Genomic DNA, 12,586 nt, shown 5'->3' with positions numbered 1-12,586 from the left:
CATTCACCAAACAGAGAAGATGCGGCGCGCCCTGCAGGAAGAGACCCAGCAGCTGGAGAGCGATTTGAACGAGGAGCGTTCCCGCTACCAGAACCTCCTGACCGAACACCTTCGCCTGGAGGAACGCTACGACGACCTCAAAGAGTCCATCAGTGTGGTGAGTGTAGCAAGTCAGCGCACCGTGCCAGCTAGCATTGGACGCCACCAAACAACTAACTTCCCATAGAGTTGGAGATCAGTTACATGATCTTGTAGTTTAAGCGTATAACTAAATGTAACTGTTGCAGTCTACCTGGCTGGATAATCAATTGACTGCTGCAGATAACATTATAACATTGTTTAGAAAGCGCCATATATGATATACACCCTAAGTCTGTCATTGAGGCCGGAATCCACAGGGCTGATATTCAGCGTCCATATCTGCCTTTCTTACCTCGTCCCTTCTGCCCCCTCAGAACGCGCCCAAGCCTGGCCACAGGAGGACCGATTCCACTCACAGCAGCAACGAGTCCGAAAGCACCTACATCTCGGAGTTTGCCGAGTCCGAGGAAGGATCCCGTGCCGGGGAGGTCAGGAGAACATCACTTCCTGCTCAGATACATTGTCAAAACGTTTTAGTGACTGGTGACATCACATCTCTGCTAAAGACTCCACATAAGACTGTAGTACACACACATATTTTACTCCCATGTGGAAGTATTGCTTGTATAAAGACAAGTATCAGTGGATTTAGACATTTTTCAACCTGCGTAATCAAACAGTCTTGCCTCTTTACCATGTTTGTGTCTTTTTGTTCTGCGTCTCCTACCCATCCATGCAGGACATGACCAGGGGAGGGGACATGTCCACCTTCTTGAAGATGCAGAAGAGAGTCACCGAGCTGGAGCAGGAAAAGCATTCGCTGCAAAACGAGCTCGACCGCAGAGAGGAGCAGTTTCAGCGGGCTAGAGCCAGGGTAAGCCAAACTATTTACAGGAAATACAGTTTTGGAAATGTATCCACTAAATAAGGTTAATTTGCTTCTATCTTGCCAGTAGCTCAGTTAGACAAGGCTTTCCTTTACAGTGTAAGTAATGCAATTGGTAGAGGAAATGGAACAATCTTGTTGACATGCATTAGGGTCAGTTTCTCTCGTCTCTTCTCCTTGCCTTTAGGATGATGAGGAACACAAGAAGGCTCGCGGTGCAGAGTTGGAATATGAGTCTCTTAAGGTAGAGCCCATTACTCCATCCAAACACCTCCTCTATTATTGACTGCAACCAGTCCTCGTCTGGACCAGTTATTATAATATTATCAACTATTTCAGTTTTTATTTGTATTTAGTCTTTCATATTTTGGGTTAGTTTTTATGTAGTGTTAGTGTTAGTTCCTTTAAGTTCTTCTTTTGTTATGAGCAAAGATTTGGTTTTGTTGAAGCTGGCATGGTGACATCAAATATGATTTATTTCATTACATCAAATATTATTTATTTCATTACATCAAATATGATTTATTTCATTAATTATTAGGCAAGTGTCTCTCAAGTTAATCAGAATGGCATAAAGTGGTATACGGTTACTGTGCAAATCTAGGGGACAAAACTGATTTAGTTTTATTTTTATTTTAACAAATGTTATTGTTATAGTCACTAGCCACTGCCCATCCTATCTCAAATGGCCAGTTCCTTGGTTTCGGTGATTGTTGGCCTCAGCAGAAGGGGTTGTTCTCTCAAGCACATGACCATAGTGGCACAGCTTAGAGTGTGTTTTGATCACAGTAGAATGTGAAATTAGGAGTAACATTGTGTTGTGTGTGCGCTTCCCCTCCTTTAGCGGCAGGAGCTGGATTCGGAGAACAAGAAGCTGAAGCACGACCTGAACGAGATGCGTCAGCTGCTGGGCGGCAACGCCGGGGCCAACACGTCAGTGCCGGGCTCGCCGGCCTACAAGGTGCTGCTGGACCAGCTCAACTCCTCCAACGAGGAGCTGGAGGTGCGCAAGGAAGAGGTGCTGATCCTGCGCTCACAGCTGGTCAGCCAGAAAGAGGCCATGCAGCACAAGGTAGGTGGACCAATCACATCACTGAACAAAGAAAAGGCAACAGGCAATAGGCACTACACAAAAAAGATTAGATTAGGCCTAGGTGGACGCCTGGGAAGTTTGCCAGGATGAATAATGAATGTTTTGAATGTTGGCGAGTTTGTTCTCATTCTAATGACATCATTTGTGTGGCATCTGTGTTTCCACTCCCCTCTCACGCTATGCCTGTGATGCCAGGATGAGAAGGTACTAGTTCTTCTCTCACAGCACTGTTTGCAGCACATGTTCACCTACTCCCTCCTCTCTGTCTTTCTGCCTCTCCTGCCCCGCGTTTCTCTTTCTCTTCCTACTTTGATCAATCTCTGTGATCAAACTGATCAATCAATCTGTCAGTATCAACCTATCAATGTCTGTCTTTCTGTCTCTGACTGTCTCCTTTGTTTTGTGCCTCTGTCGGTCTATATTCTGTCCCCCCCCCCCCCCCCTACACTCCTCTTGACATGTCTTTGGTGTGACTAGCCTCAGGCTGACTGAGAGACAGCCGCTCACTGCGGAGAGCTTATGGCCTTGAGCTGGTGCTCATGGCCGTATCTGTTCCCAGTTCAGCTGCTGTCTGGGTGCATGTGTGACTAGACTAGAGGTGCCATTTGAAAAGTATCTCACAGGGTCTGGAATGGTTTTGGAATGGCAACGTGTCACCTTCTGAGTCACGGCCCGTCAGATGGCATCACTGTGGGCGTGGCCTCACTCAGGCACCACCTCACACCTCTGGCACCATCAGCATGCTGCTCGTGTGGATGAGTGTACTCAGCCAAAATAGTGTTTTCACACACAATTTGAGATGTGGCCTTTATGATCTCTCTAGGTGTCATCAAGCAAATAGAATTGAATCCACCTTAGTAGAACTGTGTGTGTGCATTTGTGTGTATGTGCTGTTGCCATGGCTACTTTACTTTTGGAATGGCTCCCTGAGTGCTCTGATTGGCTCTGTCGCCACAGGAGACAATGACCGAGCCCATGGCCCACACGGAGGACATCAGGAAGATGAAGGATGCCGGAGAAATTACTCAGGCTTACATTGGCCTCAAAGACACCAACAGGTATCAACTTTATTTTTCCTCTCTCTCTCTCCAGTTCTCTGAATATACCAACATTTTTTTGTTTCAGAGTCAGACCTGTCGCTAAGGCTTTTATGCTGGATACAACATGAGAATCCAACACAGACAGCAGAAGTGGTGTGTGTGGTCTGCTTCTCTGATGGTCACTTACTATCTTTGAGATGGACATATTTTACTCTGAGGTGTCTTCAGTTGTGTGATAGGGTAGAGCACATAGAGCCCATTGTCTGTCCAGGTGACGAAACGTCCTTCATCTCCACAACAGAACGTGTGCACTACACACACACACACACACACACACACACACACACACACACACACACACACACACACACACAGACACACATACGCAGACACAGTGACACATGTACTCCAACACCGCATTAGCATGAGCCAGGCCTGGTTCTGTGGTCAATCTTCAATTCAACATTACATATGCCTCTCTCTGTCTGTCCAGATCGCCCAGGTTTGTGCGCAAACCGCTCGAAGTGAATGAGCTGGTCAATAGGCTGAGGTAACTGAACTCTGGGCATCATGCATGGCCATGCTGCCCCTGCCAGAATGTTCCAGCGTGCGTGAACAACACTGTGTACTCACACGCCTTCCTCAGCACAGCCAATCAGAATGTCAGGGTTAGCTGCCAGCAGCTTAGGATCCACTAACATGCATTGCATGCAGCTGCACTGCTACTTCTGTACTTTAAAAAAGCATTTTAAGATACTTAACATTAAGTATCATTAACTCAGGTTTAAAAAACAGGTAAGATTCTCATTATTTTGAAAAGGTTTATTGTGGATAGTAATCTAATGCATGCTTTGTTCTTGTTGAGTAGGTTAGTGTAGAAGGCTCTTAACACATCAGGATTAAAAGTGCAGGTATGGGCGAACGCACTGGAAAAGCTGTCGTGTGATTAGTTTTGCTGTAAGTGTGCTGTGTGCGATGGCGTGTGGACATCAGTGAGGTTTTGGACTTTTGGGCAGCAAACAGAAGCTTTTAGGTGTGCGAAGGTTTACCGAATGAAAACTTCATTAACAGTAATGGAGTTGTTGGCCTGCTGAGAACTAAACAGATAAACGTGTTTTCTGTATGGTTTTCTATCTTTTCTTCACTGCATTGAAAATCATTCCATTCATATCATTAGATTTAAAGCACTTTCCCCTATAAAATGAAATCATTGTTTCCTACCTTTTTCATTTTTGTATAGCTGTCTGCTATCTTTTCTCTTCCCTTAAGCAAAATATTATTTCTTGTTTGTCATTATATTCCTGCAGTGTTTGTTAATCCCCAAGCGACACCTCTGCTCCTCCCTCATCAGTGGTCATGATCATTTTGCTGTGTTGTCCTGCTCTGTCTGTCCCTCCCATCAGATCCCCTGCACCAGACTACCATAAGCTGAATGAGGATGGCGAGCTCTGGCTGGTTTATGAGGGGTTAAAGGAAACCAACAGGTTAAGCGCACCTGTGGCGTGTGTGTGTGTGTGTGTGTGAGCGAGCAAGAGAGGGGAAGAGAATTGAGGGAGGGTTGAGGATTGGTAGGAGCAGAGAGACAAATGTGTTCCATTCCCTGAAACCCCAGCATGTTTCCACATGTGTTCCACTAACCATTCATCCTGGCGCAGCTTGGCCTCTCCACACCTTTGTGATGCTGCTTCTGCATTACTCCTGCTGTAGTGTCATGAACTGAACCCATGAGCTCATACTGTAACCTGCTCTGTCTTTCTCTCATTGCTCTTTAAGCCATTGAAGATAAAGGTTCACCGACTAATACTGCATTTCCAGTGCATGTTATTGCAGTTTAAGAAAGTGTGGATTTATTTCTCCTATCAATAGATAGTCCAATTCAAGAATCTTGCATACAGTAATGTTGCATGTGTAAGTTGGCTTGTTTGACACAACTCGATCTGTAACCTGCTGTAGTCATGGTTCCAACAACCCCAGTCTGTCCTCTTATTAGTCCAGTGGAGTGTTGGCTAGTGGTGGTCAACCTCCTGCCGTGCGTGGCCTGCCTGTGTGAGGGGTATATTAGCAGCTAGCGAGGGCAGCGCGGCTTGGGGTGGAGGGCATGCTGAGGGGCCGCCCCCTCGCGCTGTGGCTTTGACTCACCTAGAAACTCACTGGTGACCGCCGCCGGCCCCTCCGACGCTCCTCCTCCCCTGCCTTCATCACTGACCATATGGACGTTCTCCCTCTTTTCCACCTCTGTCTCTACCGTTCCCTTTCTCTCTCTCTCTCTCTCTCTCTCTCTCTCTCTCAGGCTGCTGGAGTCCCAGCTGCAGACGCAGCGGCGTAGCCACGACAACGAGGTGGAGGTTCTGCGTGGCGAGCTGCAGAGCATGAAGGAGGAGAACAACCGGCAGCAGCAACTGCTGGCCCAGAACCTGCAGCTGCCCCCGGAGGCCCGCATCGAGGCCAGCCTGCAGCACGAGATCACCCGCCTCACCAACGAGAACCTGGTGTGTACCGCCACAGGCCACCCGCCGTGGACCCGCCCTCTGTGTGTCCCACTGACCAACCATGTGTCATACTGCTGCAGCATTATGGAATTCACCAGCACTCTTTAGTTACACATCTTAAAGCTGTCCTGTTAAACTGTCATCTATTATTAAAGGTGTCTGTTAGGTAGCAGTTATCTATTATCAAAGGTGTGTAACATGAGAGTATTCAAAATGTATGACTTAATTAATTCTAACAGTACCCATGCATTCATTTTTTTTGTGTTAAGAAGCCATAGTGTGATGGAGTTTTTGTTTTTCTATTTGTGTTTATGAGATTGAATCATTGAAGTAACCTTGTAGAATTATCCTGTGATGCTTCATTTAGTGCAGGCACTGAGGCTTCTGTGTGAGTTCCTCAAAACTGTGGCTCTTTCCTCACAGGAAATGCAAAATACAGACGACCCAGACAAATATCGGCAGTATCGAATCAACGTTTTAAAGCGGATGATTGTATGTAGGGAGGACGAAGAACTGTCCTCTGTGTGTTTGTGTGTTTGTGCGTGCGTGTGCGCGCGCGTGTGTGTGTGTGTGTGTGTGTGTTTGTGCGTGCGTGTGCGTGTGTGTGTGTGTGTGTGTGTGTGTGTGTGTGTGTGTGTATGCCTGTACAGGCGTGTGTGAGTGTGAGTTTCCCTGCACGCATGTGAATACTAATACACTTGAGATCGTGTGTTGCACAGAGTGATCCTGAATCTGAGCTCAGCTCTAACTCATGACAGCAGTGTGTCCTAACCCACCAATGGTCAAATTGAGTGCACTCTTTCTCTAATACCTCAGCACTGGGTGATGGAAGCACAGTTGGATATACAGTATTCCACATTACTACTCAACTGCACTGTGTGAAAGCAAAACACTAGAGGCTTTAAGTGAACCTTGTTCCATCAACATCCAGGAAAAGGGCTTACATGGATCCATCAGACTCAGTGAAAATAAGCAGATTTGATCCTTTATGAATTCCAAAACCATCAACTCTAATCCCTGTGCAGTTCTTGTTAATGCACCTATGATCAGATTTTTTACAGTTAGAGAAATCGAATCTACTGCACAGGGATTTTCATCATCCTACATTAGGTCTTGTAGACTTTGTTTCCATCAACATCCAAATTATTCAGTACCTCATTCCTCCTAGAGAGGAGCTATGCTAACATGTGTCTTTGTCCGGAAGGCTGATGTGTTCAACTAAAAACTAGTTTGTCCCAATTCCCAATGCAATCCCCCAACAGTAAATCCACTTCCTCTACAGTTGCCTTGGCTCATGGGTTATTCTCTTTTTGGTCCTCTCTCTCTTTGCCTCTCCTCACCCCCCTTCTCCCTGCAGGACCTGATGGAGCAGCTGGAGAAGCAGGACAAGACTGTCCGCAAGCTGAAGAAGCAGCTCAAGGTCTTTGCCAAGAAGATCGGTGAACTGGAAGGTAACGCAGGAATGTTTTAGCAGGGCTAGTTGTGTGGTATACAAACGCCTCAGCCCAGCTCCTCACAATGTGATTATGTTAAATGAAGAATTATTTTCAGTTGGCCCATAGGCTGAATCAAAATGGTATATGTGATACTTAGCCAGTTGTAAAGCAGTAATTGTGGCTCGTCAGTATACAGTACAAGTCTATGAATCATGGTAGATCGTGGTGGCTTTTTCCTGAATAAGAAGAGCATCTGAATCTCTGTGGATGTTTGTACTCCTCAGGAGGCCAGGTGGAGAGTGTGTCACCTGGGCAGACGGTCGATGAGCCCATCCGGCCGGTCAACATCCCCCGCAGAGAGAAGGACTTCCAAGGCATGCTGGAGTACAAGAAGGAGGATGAACTGAAGCTGGTCAAGAACCTCATCCTGGGTGTGTCTTGCTGTTTGTCAAGGGTGTGCCCTTTTAAAACCAACCAGAACCTGATAATAGGAGCAGTACATTCTCACCGACAATTCAGCCAGATTCGTCTTATAGTCATATAGCAAATGTATAATGTTTACATTTTTACATAGTTACACAGTTTCATAGTTGCTGAAAATGTTAATCAACCTCTAAGTTGTAATATATAAAGCATCAAAGCATACTAAACATGCATTGAAACACTTTACCATGCATAAGCACACATTTCTGCAGGGGGCATGATTTTTTTTTATCTCTCAAGTGTTCAAGAGCATCTTGTGTGTCTCTGTGTCTGTGTATACATGCGTGCTCTCACAGAGTTGAAGCCACGAGGTGTAGCTGTAAACCTGATCCCAGGCCTGCCGGCCTACATTCTCTTCATGTGTCTGCGACACGCCGACTATGTCAACGATGACCAGAAGGTCCGCTCCCTGCTCACCTGCACTATCAACAGCATCAAGAAGATCCTGAAGGTACTGAATTACTAGGCCAATGGCAAGAGGGTTACAGATCCACATTACTAACATAATAAAATGGCCACTTTTTTAGTTCTAATAAATGTGTCAGAAGATTTTGGCTCTGTTTTTGTGCAAGTGAATGTGCCAATGCTTTTCACCTTCTGTTACAGAAACGAGGAGATGACTTTGAGACAGTTTCATTCTGGCTCTCCAACACATGCCGCTTCCTACACTGCTTGAAACAGTACAGTGGTGATGAGGTAAGTCTGAAGTCACACACTTGTGTATACACACACACACACACACATACACACACCAGGGTTGTGCAAAATTTGAATTGCAATTCTGCTTCCTGTTTGCTACCTCAATTGAAATGCAAGGGAAATTCAAGAATTTAAATGGAATTTAAGAGCCGGTTTCAATTAAATTCTGGAATTTTGCACAACCCACACACACACACACACACACACACACACACACACACACACACACACACACACACAGATATGACTTCTCACCTCCAGACCACTAAACCCTCTCCTTTCTTGGGATGTCTGTCACATCAGCAATTCATGAAGCACAACTCGAACAAGCAGAATGATCACTGCCTGTCCAACTTTGACCTGGCGGAGTACCGGCAGGTGCTGAGTGACTTGGCCATCCAGATCTACCAGCAGCTCATCAAGTGCATGGAGAATATCCTGCAGCCCATGATCGGTCAGTGTGTCTCCTCTGCCAACCCCCTCTGTTTCCCCTCTGCATCCCCATTACTGAACTGAAATGCAGTGACTTTGATCGCTTTACTGTCAGTGACAGAAGCCATATGGAGAAGAAAGCAGGAGCCTTAAAGTCTGTTTGTGATTCATGGCTGTGCCATATCTTATTGGAGATATTATATTATATTAAGTATATATTAAGTATATTAAGTAGGTATGTACACTGGCCTCTCATAGTGTGTGTGTGTGTGTGTGTGTGTGTGTGTGTGTGTGTGTGTGTGTCCACATCAGTGTCCGGCATGCTGGAGCACGAGACCATCCAGGGTGTGTCGGGCATAAAGCCCACGGGTTTGCGCAAGCGTACCTCCAGCATCGCAGACGAGGGCACCTACACGCTGGAATCCATCCTGCGTCAGCTCAACTCCTTCCACTCCATCATGTGTCAGCATGGCACTGACCCCGAGCTCATCAAGCAGGTGGTCAAGCAGCAGTTCTACATCATCGGCGCTGTTACCCTCAACAACCTGCTGCTGCGCAAGGACATGTGCTCCTGGAGCAAGGGCATGCAGATCAGGTGCGTAACACCAACACCACCTGCTGTTACTGCCCAGGCTGGACACTAGTGGCCAGGCTGTGACAATGACCCAAAACCACAGATTAAAAATCGTTTTCATTTATTATGAATTTAGACACATAGAGTGATCCTACACCAATGCTTGTGTGTTATATCTACTAGATTGGGCGGTGGTAGTGTAGTGGTTAAGGAGCTGGGCTAGCGTGCAGTAGCATGAAAGTTGACGGTTCAATTCCCGGCTTCCACCGTTGTGCCCTTGAGCAAGGCACTTAACCCCAAGTTGCTCCGGGGACAATGTGATCCCTTGTAATATAGCTGACATATGTAAGTCACTTTGGTCAAGAAGTGTCTGCTAAATGTGATGTAATGTAATGTAAATGATTCAATAGATTCGCTAGATTTGCTGCATGTCTTTTTTGTAGTGTTTTATGGTAGTATACTACATCAACATTAATTTGGCTGTAAACACTCCAATATTTCTTAAAGCTTGAAATGAAGCGTAAAGATGGGTTTATATCACTGCAACAGACAACAGACTGTTAAGAGATTTCTAATCCTCTGGAAGCCTTTTTACAGCCGTGGACTTTCAGTTTTGTGTGCCTCTGTGGGTGGTGTAACTTACTGACCTAGACAGATGCAGTATGGCTGCCTAATTGAGGATTTGGTTTGTGTTGTTGTGCTGTGGTGCAGTATGGCTGCCTGATTGAGGAGTTGGTTTGTGTTGTGCTGTGGTGCAGTATGGCTGCCTGATTGAGGAGTTGGTTTGTGTTGTGCTGTGCTGTGCTGCAGGTACAACGTGAGCCAGCTGGAGGAGTGGCTCCGGGAGAAGAACCTGATGAACTGCGGCGCCAAAGAGACACTGGAGCCCCTGATCCAGGCAGCGCAGCTCCTGCAGGTCAAGAAGAAGACGGACGAGGACGCCGAGGCCATCTGCTCCATGTGCAACGCTCTCACCACTGCACAGGTTCACTCAGATCTTACACACATTCACACACACACACACACACACACACACACACACACACACACACACACACACACATGGCATTAGCTAACAGGTTTGCTTTACATGGATGGGTAGCCAGACATGCTTAAGGAAGTTATGATGAGTAACCTTTCCCTTCACGTTCACAGATTGTGAAGGTGCTGAACCTGTACACTCCTCTGAATGAGTTTGAAGAGAGAGTGTCTGTAACCTTCATACGAACCATACAGGTAAGCTCTTGCCAAAGACTCTTGACACTGTATGCTAATGGATTCTTTGCACCAATTCCCTCATTTTCCATTCTGCTTGTCCACAGACGCGTTTACGAGACCGCATGGAGTCGCCACAGCTCCTCATGGACACCAAAATGATCTACCCGGTCACGTTCCCCTTCAACCCGTCCTCTCTGGCCCTGGAGACCATCCAGATCCCCACCAGCCTAAACCTGAACTTCCTGACCCGTGTGTAGAAGCTCCCTCGCACCCCAGCCACACCTCACACACACACACACACACACACACACACACACACGCGCGCGGCGCGCAGACACGCACACATACACGCAGACACGCACACACACCTCAGCACTGCTACTGTCTTCTTCATCCAGCCAAATAAGATCACATTTGTTTTCAAGTGTGTGTGTGTGCGTGTGTGCGTGTGCGTCTTCAGTGGAGGTGTGGTTGTAGCACTCTGGATTCTGTGCTCATTTCTGGAATGTATTAATCCAGCAGTGCAGGTTTTCCATCCCCTCTCTCTCTCTCGCGCTCTCTCTCTCTCTCTCTCTCTCTCTCTCTCTCTCTCTCTCTCTCTCTCTCTCTCTCTCTCCTCTCTCTCTCTCTCTCTCTCTCTCTCTCTCTCTCTCTCTCTCTCTCTCTCTCTCTCTCTCTCTCTCTGTTAGCATCATGCTGTAGTGCCCATGGTCTGTATCATAATTACATGCATAGAAATAAATATATATCATGCTTTTATTATTTTATTTATTGCTTCTAATCTTTCCCTCTAGATATTATTCTCAGAGCTTAGACACTGATAAATAGAAATATCCAGTACCACAATGTCACTTTTCAATGACTGGAAAGAAGCCATGTCATTTGGAGGACTGAATTAGGCATATGTTTATCTCAAACAAAGGATATGCTATGAAATGCTGTCCTTTCAGTTGGTAATTTACTGTAGTCTTTTGTTTTGTTAGTATGTGTGTTGTGATTTGAAATTAGCATATTTAGCTTACTGTGTCATGTGTAACAGTTATACTGAAGGAGGTCCTGCGTTCAAAGGCTGCTGTCGAGAGTTAATGCTTCCTCCTCTCCTCAATATCAATATTGTTTACAGCTCCAGACTGAGCTCAGTTGTCACAGGTGACACTGAGGTCACATTTTAGAGTTCTTGTGGTTCTATGGCATAAACCCTCTTGCCAAGTTCATGTCTTCTAAAAGAAGGGCGTACTAGACTGGGTATGGGATTGATCATCTGGTTGCCATATGACTTTAGGGTTGGCTGTGGGCCTCCACTGAACTATTGTGTATTTACAAAAGCACACTGGATATTCCATGTATTCTACTGATTACAGGCTCTCTGAAGATAGCATAGGTTAAGTTTGTAAGCAGCAGGTGGCTTTATGTATTTCAGTATTAAAGCTTTCCAACCCGGAAACTGACGTTGGTTAAGTGGTTGTTCCGTTAGCAGTTTTTTTTTTTTTTCTTTGCCTTTTTGTTTTGGCTTATTTTGCCAGGTATGCCATGCAGTTTGTATCCGAGTGCTGTCAGCTTTACCCCCATGACTACAAATCTCATCAGCCAATAAGCGCCCCCAGCCTCACCTACTCACCCCCAGACAAAGCTCTAAAGGTCGCATCACTACAGTACACATGTAAAAAGACATCTTCATAAAAATGTCTGTGATTGCTTGTGCTTTTTCTTTTACTTACCAAAAACATTTGGCTATCCGTGGGGTAGTGGTCATCTGCATGCATAGTGCTGTCCCTTCTCAAGTTGACCTGCATGGGCCTGGCCATATCAGTCACAGCTGAGCTCCAGGTGTCTGTGGGTAGTGAGACACCAGCTCCTGCGACCTGGACACAAGCAAGCGTGCTAGCTGTTCCATGGAACCCAACACATGTCCACATGCCTTACTCCTAATTGTACTTTTAGCAGGCTAGACTCCAACATGTATCTCAGCTATAGAACTTCGCTCCTCCCGATGCCCCACACGATATCGATTTCAAACGTCAGCGCACAGTTAAATAAGCCCATGTAGCGTCATGTAGACTTCTCCAATTCGAATGCGCAGTTGAGAACAGATACACTACAGTTAGTGAAGTTGCCATGTCTCAGGTTGTCTCTTGGAACTGTTTTGTGTTCTGAA

At 46.0% G+C, this 12,586-nt stretch overlaps 1 protein-coding gene across 9 annotated transcripts in view; it reads left to right on the top strand.

Annotated features, from left to right (window-relative positions):
- Positions 1-10,715, top strand: part of myo5aa (myosin VAa) — a 41,697-nt gene extending 30,982 nt beyond the window's left edge. For 2 of the 9 annotated variants that reach the window (XM_042062354.1, XM_042062353.1), the window contains 20 exons: positions 15-157; positions 456-569; positions 821-955; positions 1,155-1,211; positions 1,812-2,039; positions 2,256-2,264; positions 3,018-3,118; positions 3,594-3,650; positions 4,504-4,584; positions 5,391-5,589; positions 6,013-6,081; positions 6,947-7,040; positions 7,310-7,456; positions 7,805-7,959; positions 8,115-8,204; positions 8,511-8,661; positions 8,952-9,234; positions 10,024-10,198; positions 10,369-10,449; positions 10,536-10,715. In XM_042062354.1, coding sequence (XP_041918288.1) covers positions 15-157; positions 456-569; positions 821-955; positions 1,155-1,211; positions 1,812-2,039; positions 2,256-2,264; positions 3,018-3,118; positions 3,594-3,650; positions 4,504-4,584; positions 5,391-5,589; positions 6,013-6,081; positions 6,947-7,040; positions 7,310-7,456; positions 7,805-7,959; positions 8,115-8,204; positions 8,511-8,661; positions 8,952-9,234; positions 10,024-10,198; positions 10,369-10,449; positions 10,536-10,688 — 2,522 coding nt within the window. In that variant the 3' untranslated portion in view covers positions 10,689-10,715. The remainder of the gene's footprint in view (positions 1-14; positions 158-455; positions 570-820; positions 956-1,154; positions 1,212-1,811; positions 2,040-2,255; positions 2,265-3,017; positions 3,119-3,593; positions 3,651-4,503; positions 4,585-5,390; positions 5,590-6,012; positions 6,082-6,946; positions 7,041-7,309; positions 7,457-7,804; positions 7,960-8,114; positions 8,205-8,510; positions 8,662-8,951; positions 9,235-10,023; positions 10,199-10,368; positions 10,450-10,535) is intronic. The other 7 variants (XM_042062360.1, XM_042062356.1, XM_042062361.1 and 4 more) reach the window with 5 other exon arrangements.
- The last annotated feature ends 1,871 nt before the right edge of the window (positions 10,716-12,586 follow it).

Source organism: Alosa sapidissima, chromosome 14, assembly GCF_018492685.1.
Source record: "Alosa sapidissima isolate fAloSap1 chromosome 14, fAloSap1.pri, whole genome shotgun sequence".
NCBI lineage: Eukaryota > Metazoa > Chordata > Actinopteri > Clupeiformes > Clupeidae > Alosa > Alosa sapidissima.
Note: the sequence above shows the minus strand (reverse complement) of the source record. Positions and strands in the feature narration are given on the sequence as shown.